Source organism: Pestalotiopsis fici (assembly GCF_000516985.1).
Source record: "Pestalotiopsis fici W106-1 unplaced genomic scaffold PFICI_Scf_3, whole genome shotgun sequence".
Lineage (NCBI taxonomy): Eukaryota > Fungi > Ascomycota > Sordariomycetes > Amphisphaeriales > Sporocadaceae > Pestalotiopsis > Pestalotiopsis fici.
In genome coordinates this window covers 2828870-2844788 of record NW_006917093.1, presented here as the reverse complement: position 1 = coordinate 2844788, position 15919 = coordinate 2828870, and the positions used below count along the sequence as shown (strand labels likewise).

General features: G+C 51.0%; 6 protein-coding genes across 6 annotated transcripts; 3 read left to right on the top strand and 3 right to left on the bottom strand.

Annotated features, from left to right (window-relative positions):
• Nucleotides 1–1269: 1269 nt before the first annotated feature.
• Nucleotides 1270–2272, top strand: PFICI_05014 (uncharacterized protein; the record flags this gene model as incomplete). The annotated part of the gene is made up of 2 exons (XM_007833595.1): nucleotides 1270–1441; nucleotides 1557–2272. 2 exons carry the CDS (start codon nucleotides 1270–1272, stop codon nucleotides 2270–2272), a joined length of 888 nt encoding a protein of 295 aa, XP_007831786.1.
• A 785-nt stretch (nucleotides 2273–3057) lies between these two features.
• Nucleotides 3058–5462, bottom strand: PFICI_05013 (uncharacterized protein; the record flags this gene model as incomplete). Its single annotated transcript, XM_007833594.1, has 3 exons — nucleotides 3058–3399; nucleotides 3458–5123; nucleotides 5260–5462. The coding sequence occupies 3 exons, from the start codon at nucleotides 5460–5462 to the stop codon at nucleotides 3058–3060; spliced, it is 2211 nt and encodes a 736-aa protein (XP_007831785.1).
• A 1653-nt stretch (nucleotides 5463–7115) lies between these two features.
• On the top strand, nucleotides 7116–9001 carry PFICI_05012 (uncharacterized protein; the record flags this gene model as incomplete). Its single annotated transcript, XM_007833593.1, has 2 exons — nucleotides 7116–7517; nucleotides 7802–9001. The coding sequence occupies 2 exons, from the start codon at nucleotides 7116–7118 to the stop codon at nucleotides 8999–9001; spliced, it is 1602 nt and encodes a 533-aa protein (XP_007831784.1).
• A 413-nt stretch (nucleotides 9002–9414) lies between these two features.
• PFICI_05011 (uncharacterized protein) lies at nucleotides 9415–9820 on the bottom strand (the record flags this gene model as incomplete). Its single annotated transcript, XM_007833592.1, has 2 exons — nucleotides 9415–9635; nucleotides 9730–9820. The coding sequence occupies 2 exons, from the start codon at nucleotides 9818–9820 to the stop codon at nucleotides 9415–9417; spliced, it is 312 nt and encodes a 103-aa protein (XP_007831783.1).
• A 2276-nt stretch (nucleotides 9821–12096) lies between these two features.
• Nucleotides 12097–13439, top strand: PFICI_05010 (uncharacterized protein; the record flags this gene model as incomplete). The annotated part of the gene is made up of 3 exons (XM_007833591.1): nucleotides 12097–12213; nucleotides 12346–13137; nucleotides 13218–13439. 3 exons carry the CDS (start codon nucleotides 12097–12099, stop codon nucleotides 13437–13439), a joined length of 1131 nt encoding a protein of 376 aa, XP_007831782.1.
• A 296-nt stretch (nucleotides 13440–13735) lies between these two features.
• On the bottom strand, nucleotides 13736–15093 carry PFICI_05009 (Actin cytoskeleton-regulatory complex protein end-3; the record flags this gene model as incomplete). The annotated part of the gene is made up of 3 exons (XM_007833590.1): nucleotides 13736–14463; nucleotides 14545–14779; nucleotides 14857–15093. 3 exons carry the CDS (start codon nucleotides 15091–15093, stop codon nucleotides 13736–13738), a joined length of 1200 nt encoding a protein of 399 aa, XP_007831781.1.
• Nucleotides 15094–15919: the final 826 nt, after the last annotated feature.

Genomic DNA, 15919 nt, shown 5'->3' with positions numbered 1-15919 from the left:
GCAGGAAGGCGCTGCAACTTGGCATTTGCTTGGCTTGGGGTGGATGGAAAGCCACTAATGATTGCTCCCCTCTGCCTCTCTCCTCAAGATCGCGAATACGACTTTCTCTTCTCCTCTCAGCACTAACTTGGGGGGCTTATTAGCATTATAATAAAGTTTTCTGCATTTTCACTTCGAAATGGAATGCATTGCAAACTTGAGATGAATCTCAGGCTTGCTAGTCCTTCGGGTTGATAAGCTGCTGTATCAGCCACAGACACCGTCTACCTCCACTATCTGGCATTGTCCTCTTGGCGCTCAAGGCAGAGAGAGAGCGCATTCAGGTGGGTTTTCCCTGGGGCAGGCGCAGCTACAATCAGCTCATTCCCCATTCATGCCAAGCATCTTCTATCATCAAGAACAGACAGGCCTATGCTAAACACACTAGAAATCACAGTGAGGATGGATGCGGGCGCTGTGAGTACCGCTGTTGCTTAGCCACCACTAAGACCCAGGGCAACCATCTGAGCCTTGAGGCTTTTCCGCAACCAATTCCGTTGCATGATTTTCCAATCTCTCTGCCAAGACCAACACCCATTGAAGGGCTTCAGAGAACACCCTGACCACGTATGTGTGTGTGTGAATCAACTACTGCCATCCCAACTCATTCTCTTGGTTTCGCCTCCATCCCAACCAAGTCCGTTCTTGGGCCCGGAAACTCAATTGTTTTCTGACAAGTTCTCAGATTTACTTTGGCTAGTATGAGAGGCCAAGATCTGGGCCAAATCAAGGCCGCTTTCTGATTCGCCCAATGTCAGCTCTATAACACCATAACTTATTGTCTTCCATCAACTCACACGCTCGCCAACTCCGGCAGTCGCTTTTGAGGCATGGGCCAGGTTCTTGTCTTCTCATGAGGCGCGCTGGGCCAACATCAATTATACTCACTCGCTTTTCTAGGGGCTCAAGTCAGCCGCCAAGACTCGACTTGTAGGGAATGCCGTTATGAATCCACTATACTTGGAGGCTCGGTGAGCGGCACTCGCTCGTGAACGAGAAATGAGGAATCAGACAGTTCGATAGCCGACTTCCAAACGGCAGGAGAATCTCTTGGGAAAAGGAGGCCTTCATGATTGTGTATATAGAATACCATCTTGATATCTGCAGCCAGTCCTCATGTCTATATAACCAAGAGACTCGTGCCACTTTCCACCGAGGTTTTCTGCAGTTCATATCCACAATCAAGTTCATCTCCTCAATCAAATCCGACACGATCTATACTCTTACAAAATGACTCTACTCAACTTTATCATTGGCCTGGCACTTACAGCCAGTGTCACAGCGTGCCCAAGTCACACCAACAACCAAGCCAAGACAAAGCGAAGCGAGTCCAATGTGACAACAATAACAGCAGCCGAATGGGCTTACGATGAGTCCTATGATTGGGGCATGTTGAGTCGAGGTGAGTTTCTCAAGTATTTCTACTCTCCTCTTTCTTACGGCATCCCTTATGATATTCACATATCAACAAACGTAATCTCATCAACATGACTAACATAACATCCTCCCCAACACAGACTACGAATTGTGTCAAACTGGCACACAACAGTCCCCCATTGCCCTGACATTGGCCACCCACGGCCTGTCCAAGAAGCACCGCCCAACATTCAACTATGGAGTCAACACGACGGGCAACCTGCACAACTGGGGCTACGGCCCGGCCTTTACGCTTTCTCCCCCCAGCGTCGCTGATGATTACTCTTCCAACCCGGCCATGTCGTACGACAACGAGACCGTCTACCTCGCGGGCTGGCACATTCACGCGCCGGCCGACCACATTGTAGACGGCGTGCGCTCGCACGCCGAGCTGCACTTTGTCCACGTCGACGCCGCAGGCCACGAAAAGGCCGTAGTAGGCTTCCGCATCGATCCTGCACCCTCATCCTCCTCATCCTCCTCCCCATCCACGTCTCTCAACGTCGACATTACCGACATTGTCGAGGACGCCTTTTTCGCCCAGCTCCCGTCGACCTACTCCCGCTGGGACGAGATGGACCTCGAGGAGGCCGCCGTGCTCGACCTCGGCGACGCCCTCGAGGCCGTGGCCCGCCTCGACGCCTTTTACACGTACGAGGGCAGCTTGACCAGCCCCCCTTGCCACGAGGGCATCCGCTGGTTCATTGCCGCCCGCGTCCTCGAGGTCAGCATTCCCCAGATGCAGGCCATCCTCGCCGCGAGCACCTACTCGGCCCGGACGGAGCAGATGATTTGGGAGCATCATATCAATGAGTAAGAGATTGTTGGGGTTGCAAGTTTTCATTATGATTTCATTCGCATGAGGGGTGTACTTTTCTTTTTCCTCCCTCGCCTGCTTGATGTTTCGGCCAAGTGTCGGAAGAGAACGGGCAGTTTTAAATGTGTATATATAACATTCTATATCATCATATTCGATATCATCATATTCGGAAGTTTTCTTGAAACCATAAACGGACTTGTTTCGACTATCTCGAGAACACGACGCTCGAAATACCCTTCAGTCGATGTTCATCACACTCTATTGACTTGATGCTTTCCCTCTTGATGTTACCGAGGAAGGAAGACCCTAACCAAAATGTCTTAGCAGAGTGCTTCGTACCTATGATGCTTGCTCATAAACCTTGTGTCACATTTAGCAAGGGAATTAGATGCTCACCCAATCTTGCAGGACAACAGATGGCGAATTTTGATAAACAAACAAACAAACAAAGGTCGTGGATATATTACTATAATGCTGTGTGGTTCCGGTAACCAGCACTTCTTCTTCCGCTCCGGCTCATTCAATCTCATGCATTGCGCCGTGCTACTCGAGTCCCCAATTTAGTACATGTTCCCTCTCCTTCTTTCCATGACAGAAGTCTTCGTGAACAGCTCTATGCAAGACAAGGTGCAATATCTCAGCACGCAATATACAGAACTCCGACAAGGGGGGTCACCATCGCCAACTTGGCTTGACTCCCATATCCCATCCATCATTAATGATATGCCGGCTTTCCCTTTTTCATATGCGAATCCAGTATCTCAAAATCAGATGCAACCCCTTTAATCCTTCTTGCCATTGGAGCTGTGACCAAGGAGTCCCTCCTTAAGCTCCTTGATGGGCAGGTTCTCGTCAAGTCGGAAGTGACCACCTCTCCTTCGGACGCGACCGCGGAACCAAGAGGCGGCACCGAGGGCGAGACCAGCGACGCAGCCAAAGCTCAGGTATGGGTGCTCTGAGAAGGTCATGCGGATGTCGAAGAAGATCTTCTCAAAGCTCGAGATGGTCAACTTGGGCTTGATCTTGGGCGGCGATGCAGTGACCTTGCCGATAGTCTCGAGGATCGACGTTCGCGAAGGTACAATGTAGTTTCCAGTGATGGTCTGGTCCCAGTATCTTCGGTTCTGCACCATGGTGTTAGCTTTCAAAGTTGTCCACAATCGAGCTTGGACTATCACTTACGTCTTCGTCATTGATAATCACACGCTCGCCATCCTTGACGTCGATACCGTACGTTGTGCGGATCCACCTCTGCCAGAAAACACCATCAACCCAGGCAAAAGCAACCTCCTTGCGGTCTGCTCTGTCCATGTTGATCCGGATGGCCTTGGCAGCTCGAAGCGCCCGCTGGTCATTGCGGTCTTCGGCCTCTTCAATCCTGAGTTGCTTGGCGTCTCGCAATTCCTGTCGCTCGAGTTGGAACAATTGAATCTGCTTGTCCATCCATTCATTGGCGGCACTCTTCATCTCACGCTTGGCACCGAGGAAGGATTCCTGGTCTTCCCTGTTAAGAATGCCGAGCACGACAATCTTTCCATCCATGATTTCGCGGGCATTTGAAGCAGTCAACTCGGGAATGATAGGCAGCCAGACCGACTTCATCCAGTTGAGAACAAGATGCGTGTCGCGCATCTCTCGCGGCGTCAGTGGGTTGTAGTATGTTGGTCTTGTGTCCCGAACAACAATGAGTCTGGGCCAAGTAGTGATCTTGAATCTGTCAAACAGAACCGGGTCTCTGGTCTTGACAAGCTTTGCACGGCCAATAAGGCTAAGTGGCAGCCTCTCCAATGCCAGCATATCTTCTGAAGTGGCGGCATGGTCGTAGAAGTAGAGGAAGACGACCTCCTCCTTTTCCTCCATAGCAGCAAAAGACTCGGCATCGACGTCGGGAACACCAACAGCAACGTCCAAGGCCTTCTCGGCATATTTGACAAAGTCACCGAGGCCACGGAGACCGTCGTACTCAACACGCTCACCTCCCTTGAAGAAGTGAATGGTGGGATATCCTCGCACGTGGACGTCCTTGCAGAGTCTCGATTCGGCATCACAATTGACCTCTCCAACGTTGAGGCGGCCTTGCATTTCCTTTGCAAGCTGTTGCCAAGCCGGGGCCATGGCCTGACAGTGGTGGCACCAGGGCGCGTAGAACTTGATGAACCAGGGGTCTTGGCTCATCGTGACGAGCTGCTGGAAGCTTTCGGCAGTGAGGGACACAGACTTGCCCTCCTTGTTCGGCGTAGTGCTCGGCTTCTGGTGCTTGACCTCGGGAGGAGTGAATGGGATGCTGACATATGGGTCCTTGTTGTCCTCCAATGTCCCGACCTTCTTGCTATCTTTGGCGTCAGTCTTCTTTGACGATGTGTCAGCCTTGGCAGCAGCCTTGTCGGTTTTGTCAGTCTTGGAGGTTTTTTCGGTTGTGTCGGTTGCGTCATCCTTCAGCGACTTCTCATCCTCGACGGCCGCTGCCGCTGCCTTCTTCGCAGCTTCGGCAGGGTCGGGACTAGTGGCGTCGCCAGGCTCAGGCAGGAGAAGGGCGCGCGGTCTGCTTTGAGGGTGCTCCTTTTCCAGCTCAGTCTCAATGAGGTTGGACAGAAGGGTCATGTTCTTGCCGCCATGCACAGCATCGACGAATTCGCCATTCTTGAAAAGCGAAGTCTGGGGGTATGACCTGATCTCGTGCTTGGTACAGATGTCACCGTATGCGATACAGTTGAGCGTGGCAAATCGAATGTCGTAGTACTCTTCGAATGATTGCTCCTTAGATGCTGTAGGAGGATCCGACGTGTAGTAGAACTCGTATAGGGTCTGATAAGTCGGGGCGAAGGCGACACAGTGAGGGCAGTATGGACTAGAATGTTGTCAGCTGTGAGCATTCAAAACGATGGAACACTTCAAAGGGGACGGATTGTGGTGTATGGCATCGGGTGACGCGGCATGTCTTGTGATGAGGACTGGCATTTGTTTGTTTGGGGGGTTCGTCTTACCTGAAGTATTTCACCACCAAATACTTCGTTTTGGTTAGTTCTTCGGCAAAGGAATCGGCCGTCAGTTCTAGCAACGGCGGCACTTTCTTGCCATCAAAATATGTGTTCTCCCTCTTGGGATTTGTCTCCTTCTCGGCTCCAATGGCTTGCGCAGCACCGAGGGCTGCTGCGCCGAGCCATAGCGCGAGCGAGGAAAGCCTCATGGCTACGGGGCCTCGCGAATTGTCGCGGGATGGACGATGGAAGTTGCTCGAGACGAGTGTCGGAAGACGATCGAGGAGGATGTATTGTTTTCTACCGGGTCATGCGCCCTGAAATGCCGCCCAACTCGAGATGGGGAGATATTGGTTGCTGGGCGGAGCAAGAGGTTGATAATGGCCAACGTGGTAGTCGAAAGGCGAAGTGAGTGCAAGGTGCGTCGGTTGGTAAGGTAATCTGTAGGCAGGCAGAAAGGGGCACGGAAGCTAGGTGCTAAAGCTACGGGGGAGACGCCCGTCGCGCTAGAGAGACAGACACTGCTGCTATTCAAGCACTGATGATTGATACGGGAATGCCCAGAAGAAAAAAAAACTAATGCGCTATTACGCACAAGGAACAAGCGTGTCTTTCCCTGGTCGTCTCGACTCGACTGGTCTTGCTTGAAACGGCTGTCAACCAAATAAGTCTCGTGTTGAAAGATGTATGTTGGGCTTTGGTTTTTTGCGACCCCGGATTCCAACTCGAAATTTTTGGATATGCAACTATTAATAAATTTGGCAGCGTAACGACAAATGCAGTCCCAAGAAGATCAATGTCTGACCAAGTGTCTTGAGTTCCTTGTCGATTTTTTCTAATCAAGCGAAATTCAATGTCCAGGGACTTACGTCTAGCCAATGTCAATCTGGCCAAAGCTGCGACACGCGCACCTTGGGGCTCAGGAGCTTTTTTGGGCTAGAATCTTGAATGGAAGAGATCCATCATCCCCCAGCTCTCCTACCTCTTCCTACGACCTTATCAGCCCAGCCAATCCCCTGCCAAACCCAATCTGGCGCCACACATTTATCTCGGCTTTGTGGCTGAGCATATGAAGATACATTGTGGATTTCCTTGTGATCAGCATTCATTACATTGGCTGCCTAGACTCAGTCAATGCAAGAATTATATACTTTGACCATGATGCTAATTGCAAAGGCACTTGCTCACCTGTGGCTTCCAATTTCCCGCGAAATATAAAGCATAGCGATGAGCCGCCCAATGGAGGGATGTGCAGTATGACTGGACGATTCATTCAGGGCTTGACCTGCTCCAATAATGCTGGCTGGTCAGCAATGTATACATGCATTCATGATATCTGATCAGAAAATCGACGATCAGATTACTAGATGGGCTTGCAGACGGCTATATCTAGGGCCGTAGGGTCTCTTAAAGTTGCCTTTCGTGCCACAACGTTGTACTTCCTGTAAAAAGAGTAGGAGAAGGCTCAGATGCGCTAATTGTCATTTTGCCCAATCCGCACTTCAGTGTGTTTATGCCGGAGGGGAAAAGACACGACTGTTTTAATGTAGGCAGTTACCAGCTTCAGTCCAAATCAAGGAAACAACAACCCTCGCTTCTTGGAAAATTACCACACCTTCCAACTTGGCAGCCGTGAGCATGCACTTGATGAAACTGAGCAATTGCCGTTGATGCATTATTTCCGTTCACCCACCCATTCTCTCACTCTCCATTCCAAAGCTGCCGCTGCACCATTACATGTAAAACCTGACGCACTGCGGGTTTGCCTCGTCTACCTTCATTCATTGTGCGCCTGGCGGGAAACAAAATCACCGTGCTCGAAAACTACATGCAGCATAAAGTTCACTACACGACCCCAGAATATGGATGAGCCTCCGTCCAAACGGCAGGCCATTGCCGGGGCTGATGACCGTCCCCGAGCCAGCCCCAAATCACTTACACGGGACATCAGCCCGCCCATGAGACGATCTGCAATGCCGCAGCCACATCAGAAGCAGCCACATCAGAAGCAGCCACGCAAGGTCATTGCATCCCCCTTTCGCCTGACGAAAATACGTGATCTACCAACAGCGTCAAACGTGGATGCCATCAGCCTTCACGATCTTCTCGGTGATCCACTAATCGCAGAATGCTGGGAGTTCAACTTCCTCCATGATGTTGACTTTCTCATGGGCCACTTTGACCAGGATGTAAGATCTCTGGTCAAGGTCCATCTCGTTCATGGATTCTGGAAACGAGAGGATCAAAACAGAATTATGCTCGAGGTAAGCATATTTCTTCCTTCTTTTTTTCCCCCCTGCACAGTGCGCCGGAACTTGCCCAAAAAGCATCGGCGCATCATATATTCATGTAATATGAACGCGATTATTGCTTTTTTCCCCCCTCCCTCACCTAGACGTTCTACTTGGGACCATTTGAAAGATGGTAACAGTAACACATTTGCCAAACCCTGTGATGCAAACTACATTCTTCCTTGAAGATTGAACAAGCAGTGAAATAAACACGTTTCATGAGTTCCTCGTAACTGGTAATCTGACATCACTCTCAGCAACAAGCTTCACAGCATCAAAATGTGGCTCTCCATGCTGCCTACATGCCCGAGATGTTTGGGACCCATCACTCAAAGATGATGATCCTTCTTCGGCACGACAGCAAAGCCCAAGTCATTATTCACACGGCCAATATGATTGCAAAGGATTGGACAAATATGACCAACGGAGTGTGGCAATCACCTCTCTTACCTCTCCTCAACAGGCCTGACTCTGGTGAATCAAACGGGCCCGCAGGCAGCGGAAAGAAATTCAAGGCGGATCTTCTCAACTATTTGAGTGCATATAACACAAAGCGAGATGTTTGCAAAAGCCTGGTCAAGGAACTGGCCAGATATGATTTCTCAGAAGTGCGAGGCAGTCTCGTTGCAAGTGTACCGGGGCGACATCCTCTCGAAAGTGGTTCTAGTACACGATGGGGCTGGGCTGCTTTGAAGTATGCTTTGCGCGATGCCCCTATTTACCAAGGGAAATCGGATGTGGTTGCCCAGGTATCCTCAATTGCAACGCTGGGTGGGACAGATGCCTGGCTTCAAAAGACACTCTTCGAATCGATGTCCTCAACCGGAAAATCAAACACCATACCCAGGTTCAAGGTGGTCTTCCCGACTGCCGACGAGATTCGTCGTTCGCTTGATGGGTACGCTTCTGGTGGTTCGATACATACCAAAATCCAATCTGCACAGCAACAAAAGCAACTCGAATACTTGCGACCCATGTTCTGCCACTGGGCAAATGACACGGAAGCTGGTATATCATCAGGTGGGGTGTCCTCAAGTCTTGGCGAACATGATGCTGGTCGACAGCGCGCAGCACCTCACATCAAGACCTATATCAGATACAACAGCCAGAGTTCTGTTGATTGGGCCTTGCTTACCTCGGCCAATATTTCCAAACAGGCCTGGGGAGAAGCTGTCAATGCTGCCAAGGAAGTCCGGATTGCGAGCTGGGAGATTGGCGTTCTGGTGTGGCCTGATTTGCTCGCGGATGGCAAAGGTGCAAGAATGGTGGGAACTTTCAAGACAGACACGCCAGATCGAAATGAGCACGAGGACAAATTCAAAGGCGAAGATGATGGCACTTTGATTGGCCTGCGTATTCCGTACAATCTGCCGCTGCAAAAGTATGGCCCTGGCGAAGAGCCTTGGGTAGCCACAGCAGATTACCAAGAGCCAGACTGGATGGGCAAGACTTGGTAGACGCAGCTGATCTAGGCGTGTCAGATATAGGATGTATCATGTGCCGATCGCTGCACCGTTATGCGAACAAGTGTCAGATGGTTACTTTTCAGGTCGCGCAAAGCAAAGAATAACACCAGAGAATCGCTCGGCTGGCTGTACAATAATATCGAGTTTATTCATAGCCACATCATTGCCACTTTTGTGACTGAGCGACGTTTTCGTGCGTGTACTATTTCGAGGATTTCGTGAGATGCGGCGCATCGTCGCGAACCAAGCCATCGATGTGGATAATCATAATGGCAACGAGTGCGTTACTCGTGCCAGGTGCCAATAGCCCCACGATGCTTCCTCCTGGTTCCGTGTAATCATGCCAGACCCTCCGCCCGGAGCCCTAGTGCTGCCAATGTCTGTATCCCAGCCTCTCTCGGCGTCTAAGAGGTACCAACGTCCTCGGGGGTCTTGTTGGCGTCGTAGCCATACTTGTTCTTGAGGGTCTCGACAAGGGCGGCGTACTTCTCCTGAGCCTGCTCTGGGGTCGTGCTGTCATCGACCTCCTTCTGCCAGGCGGCGTACTTGGCCTTGCCCTTGAGGTCGAACATGCCGGGCTTGGCAGCCTTGCTAAAGTCCTCGCCGTTGGCGACCTTGAAGAGAGCTACAAGAGAGCAAAAAGTTAGTCCAGAGCTTGCGCATCTTAAAAGCAAGGGTTGATACGGGAAAGGGGCCAAGCAATAGTGGTTGGGACGTACCGTAGAGCTCGAGAAGCTCGTCGTTGGAGGGCTTGGCCGTCAGCTTCTTGCTGTCAGCGACGGCGGTGTTGAAAGCTTCGCTCAGAGCCATGGTGATTGATGTGGTATTTGATTGTAAAAAAATCGGAAGTTATTGAGAATGACGAAAGATTGCAGATGAGAAAAGTCAAAGAAGGAGAGAAGAAAACTTGTTGAGGGGAGCCGAAATGTAATGTAATGGGAATATGACGAGCCGAGTTTTGGTGGGGTCCTGGTTAGCCATGTGTTGAGACTCTCTTGTGTCCGCCAACAATGGATTTGGATCACATGGGATATGGCGGGGTAAGGTAAAAGAATGGGGAGGGACCCCTGGCCCGCCATTGGCTCGTGGTCGGGTTTCCGTACTATTCAAGCTATTTGATGCCTTGGTGTCATTACACAGTAAATGTCATTTTTGGGGGTTGGAGAATGGGACACTATGAATAGCGCTCCATGGGTCTGGCAATTGTCGTCATGATGTGCCGTGATACTTGTCTGTCAGAATACGTCAGATGTCTTTCTTTCTTTTATGGGTGTCCAAAGTTTTCGTCGTCTTGTGGTTCGCAAAACAGGTACGATGCAGGGGAATTACCACATCAAAATGGAGCCGAACCGTCTGGGTCCCTCTCAATGTACCCTCCGAGGTCAAAGATGGGTGTCTTACACATGCTTTTCTGTAAGCTTAATTGCGTATCCAGCCCTCCCGTCCTTGTAGGGCATGTCTCTGCTGTGAGCTCTTCAACGGTTTCTTGTTCCGAATGAATGTCTTGGAGAATGCTCTTGTGTCTGCTCAGTGCAGCTTCCCCAGGGCGATCTCGAAAACCTGCCAAACGCGTTGCATTGGGCCAGTAGACGAGCACCTTGACCGTCATCTATCATTGATGAGAGTAACTCGTACTCCCTGATTAGTCAGGACATCTTGCTTGTTTGACGCAAGATACAGAGCCAAGTCCTTATATACAACTGTGAAGTGAATTTTGGCTTTCTTGTTATAAAGACGTATGACCTTTCCACTGGACGGCGTTTCATTGCTTTCTTAGAAAAGCCCGGGACTTTGACAGGAGCCACTTTTGACGCGGGCTTGTTTCCGTGACCCCGTCAAGCCCGTCCATTTCGGGACCGACCATCGGGCTCTTGTAATTGCAGTCGTCTCCCTGAACTCGCTGGCAGTATCAATGCCAGCATTCAGTTGTATAGAAATTCGGGTTTTCGGGCAGCATCAAATGGCAATAGCATGGGAGCTATTTATCTGCTTTTATGGTGAATTGTTCATATCAATTGATTCATGAATGCAGCCTGGAAAGAACACTTTTCAGGAGAAATATTATCCGGGCTATTCCCTCTCTGCTATCTGGGCTACCGCGGATGAGGTACATGTTGCCAATTATACACGCCTAGAGATTGGTTATATAAGCCGTGTTCGTGTACTAATACACTACACACCAAGCAAATTTGATCTATAATATCCAGACAGCGATAAGAACAGCACTCTTCAAATTTCGTAGATATGGCAAAATGGTCTTCAAGTTACTATGTAGTAATTTTCTTGTTAATAAGTCGAGTATCAAAAGAATTATATGAAATACTTCCTCTAGAATAGCCCAGATAACGTATGGGGGGTAGCCCGGATAACATTTCTCCTAATAAAACTCCCGACCGCTTGCATATTGGCGCTATTGGAGTTGCCAGTCAGCGTTATGGGAATTATGAACAGCTCATTTCCAATACAGCGTAAGCGTAGCCTCTGCGCCCTGGTTTGATTGCCAATTGATGACAAATTGATCGTGTTGCAACCGGCTGGCATTCGTTTACTTTGTAATGTTTCCTTCGTTGCTTAGATATCTAGTTTAGCGCTGAAGAGCGAACGGACACGAGTTGGGGACTCCGTGCCAGATTGAAACGGGTCTTTTCCCTATCGAATGGGGAGACACACGACCTCTTTCCAATGTCTTGATATGCCCCAAAGCGTCAAACTTGAGGCCCCCAAAAGCCTTCGGTGCCGGAAAGCTCAAGCCTGCGGATCCGCGCACCCCCGGGCGCTTCATAAACTCCGGTCTGGGTCGCCCTGTCGTGCTGTGTAACAGGTCGTATCATCGCGTCTCCAGGGTCAATGTGTTTTGTTATTTAAAGCCAGTCGCATCTCCCTCGTAGCCGTGGGATTTTTTTCTTGTCTCTGTCTTGTCACATCCTCTACATTGTACACGTAAGCAACAACCAGGCTTGTGCAATTCCCTCCTTCACCACCCAGCACAGCAGCGATTCAGTGGCTCGTGCTTCAAATCCGACTTACACGGCGGAAACCACACCTTAACGGACCTTCGCCAACCACAAGTCCCTTAGGTCATCACCATGACGCAGACAATTGTTGTTTTGGGAGGCTCTTTTGCCGGTATTCAACTCGCACATAGACTAGTCAAGAACACAAGGAAGTCGGTCAAGGACTTGAAAGTGATTCTCGTATCCACGGTGAGTGCATGGAATCGATCAGCACGGGTACTTCTGGAGCCTCCATTCGTATCGAATGTGTTTCAAAAGCATCAATTACCCGCTTTCATACAACACATTAAAAAGAAAACCAAGTCTAATAATGATGCCTAGAACTCTCATTTCTATTGGAACCTGGCATCTGTCCGTGCCATCATTCCGGGCATCTTGAAGGATGAGGACTTTACCCAGTCCATTGAGAAGGGCTTCGCCCAGTACCCCTCGGACGCCTTCGAGTTTATCGTAGGCACGGCCAAGGAGGCCGACATTGACGCCAAGACGGTCAAGGTGGCGCTTGTCGGCGGCGAGGGCGGCGAGCGCGTCCTCAGCTACGACCACCTGGTGCTGGCGACGGGCACGCGCACGGCGGGCGCGGACGCGGTGCCCTGGAAGGCCAACGGCACGCACGAGGAGATCCTCGACACGCTGCACCGGACCGCCGAAAAGGTCAAGGCGGCCAAGCACATTGTGGTGGCGGGCGCGGGCGCCACGGGCGTCGAGACGGCCGGCGAGCTCGGCTTCGAGTACCGCAAGAACAAAGAAATCGTCCTGCTGTCGGGCGACGCAAAGCTCCTGGGCGGCGACTCGCTATCCAGCAATGCCGAGAGCGAGCTCAAGAAGCTCGACGTCACCATCAAGACCAGTGCGCGCGTCGAGAGCACCACGACCCTGCCCGACGGCAAGACGGAGATTACGCTCAAGAACGGCGAAAAGATTGTCACGGACCTCTATCTGCCCACCATGGGCATGCTGCCCAACACCGAGTACCTCCCTGAAAAGGTGCTGAGGGAGGACAAGTTTGTCGCCGTTGACGAGTTTTACCGCGTCAAGAATGCCAACAATGTTTGGGCCGCTGGTGACATTGTGTGGCTTCCCAGAGGTTCTTACGTCTTGACGGACAAGCAGGTGAGTCGATTTCTCCAAACAGAGACCCTTGAATACCCCCAGAAGATTTCCGTTTTCATTGTATTGACACGTTTGCATAGGCTGCCGGTGTGGCCAAGAATATTGATTTGGTTCTGCGCAACAAGAACCCAACTCCAGTCAAGACGCTTCCCATGGACGTCCTCATGGCCACCGTTGGTAGAAGTCGTGGAGTCGGACGCATGGGGTCCGTCAAGGTCTTCTCATACATGGTGTACACGATCAAGGGCAAGACGCTTGGTGTTCAGGCACTGCCAGGCATGGTCAATGGCACCAGCTACTAAAAAGAAAGTTGGCGGGAATCCTTTGGATGGCGTATACCTAGTTAAAAGGTCATTTGGTGCGTGCGACTGCTTCAGAAAGATCCAGATACCCTATACCCTATAGATACCATGCCAGTTTTGATAATGTAATCGAATTCTTCTATGAGTTACTTTGAGTATATTGTGGTTTGTCGGGTCAAATTGGAATCATCGTATAATCACGATCTTGATCCAACTTGGGCACCAGTAAAACATTTTGATATTATGCCCTCTACCCTGACTCCAAGGCTTTCAAACTACTGATCTCCTAATCAAAATTATCTGCTAGTCTTCTCATCCTCAATTTCCCTCCGTAGTTGATCCAAGACTTGCGTCCTTGAGCTCAGATGTGACTCGAGTCCGTCAATCTGCTCCTTTACAGTGGCCAGATCATCCGCTACGCCCCTCAAGTTGCTTCCAGTCTTGGCCTTGCCATTGCCCTCTTCCAGCTCGCGCAGCTCCTTGCGCTTGTAGTCGAGCAGCTGCTCCAGCTCGCGCTTCACGAGCGCAGGCTTGCTCTCCCTCTTGCCGCCGCGCCGGCGGTTCGCCATTTCCTCGACCTTGGCCATCTTCTCGTCGAGCTCCTGCAGCTGCTTCTTGAGCCGCACTTCTTCCCAGTCGTCCGTCTTGGCCGTGCCAAAGTCGGTGCCGGCTGTCTTGAACCCGCCCCGGCCGAGCCGCGTCAGGTACTGATCGCCAAATTTGGCCTTGCGGCCGGTGCTCGTGTTTTCGTCGGCCTTGGCCGCCCAGCGGGAGGCGGCGGGTGCATTGCGGTCCGAGTCTAGCTGGTAATTGATCTGGTTGCGCTCAAACGAGGAGCGGAGCGACGCTGGCACGGTCCGCGGGATCCGGAAGCCCTCGTGCCGGTTGTTTAGAATGTGTAGAAAGGCGAGACAAGCGTCCTTGTTAATGGTGGCCGAAGCTGAGGGGTTGATCAGGTTCCAGGCGCTGCGAATATCGGTATCTGGCACGTCGAGCGACTCGTAGAGGTCCTCTAGGGCATTGACTATAAGGAGACGGGATCATGGTTAGCGGCTTCTGTTCTGAGGAGGGTCAGAGGGGGGCTATGCGCCACGCAATCACGTACATGACATTTCTCCGCGCATGTCTCTGTTCTCCTGATATATCGACTCGTACTTGGCCTTGTCTTGTGGGTTCATGTACCAGTCAAATCCATCCTTTAGCCCAAGCGAATCGTCCTCGTCGTCCACCTGCTCGAACGCTACTTGCTTGCCGGTAAGTGCTCTGTTTGCTTGTATGAGATGCGACTTGGATTCGGGAACGAGCCAGTCGGGCAGCGTGTTGGGAACTTCCGCGTATTCCTGTTCTCTTGTAAGCAAAGATGTTCTGGTTGCCTGTGGTGGTGTCCGTTCCGGAAGGGATGGATGGGGAGACCAACGCCATTGACTATATCAAAGATGATGCGCATTCCAACACAAAACTCCTCAAAGTCGAGGTTGCCGTCATTGTCAATGTCGGCCACGTCCCAGACCTTCTCGAGCTGATCATCCCGCAGGCCGCTGTTCTTGAGCAGCGGCGCCGCCATTTCTCCAGTCAGGTATTTGCCGCCATTTGTCCTGGTTGAGAAGATGTTCCAGTACGTTTCGACTTCGGCGGCTTCGATTCGGGGCGCCATGGCGGCAACGCTGCAGAGAGAGTGGATGCTGTGCTGCTTGTAGGTTGTGCCCGGTTCGGTCGCGGGGGATGCAATTGTCTTGCGACTTGGTATCCGTTGGTGTAGTAGGCGCCGCCGTGTCCCAGAACAATGATGATGGTGGTTATGAATGAACGCTTTGCCTCGCCTCTAGACCCAACCCCCAATACAACACTAATGTAGGGAAGCTTTCCAGGGGTGCGGCGATTGCCATGCGAGCGAGCTCCAACTAACTGTAATGACTGCGGGTGGGCCAAGGAGTTGGGAGCTGACTGACGTCGAGGCTTGGGCAGAGAAGAGAGGGTGCACGGAGCCTCCCTCCCTCCCTGCCCGAGGGTACTTGTTACAGTGCAATACAGTGCTGAATACACCTAATACACAGACCACCACCCCTGTCTTTTATGATCATTAATTTGGAGTCTCAGGCAACGAATGTCTTAATTAGTCATCTTAGTCTTATACTAGACGACATACACCAGAAGTGAGAAAGGGATTGCCTGCAGTTTGATCATAAGTCACATCCAGAGTCATAACAGGATCGCATGGATTTAGCAACTCGTATAAAAGCCACAGCTTCTACGGCTAACTTTGCACCTGGCTGGCCTTCTACCTGGCTGGTCATAACCCTACTTGTCTTTTACGTCCACCAAGTAAAGGAAAAAAAGACAAAGGACAACGAAAAACGCCAGCTGAAGCAAGAAAATACCAGCACATATTGAAGCCATGGGTAGTAGAGCACAAATCATCATACATTGCAGTTGTGCCTGGTCATTGTGACAGAAAAGATGAACCCCGATGTTGACTTGAG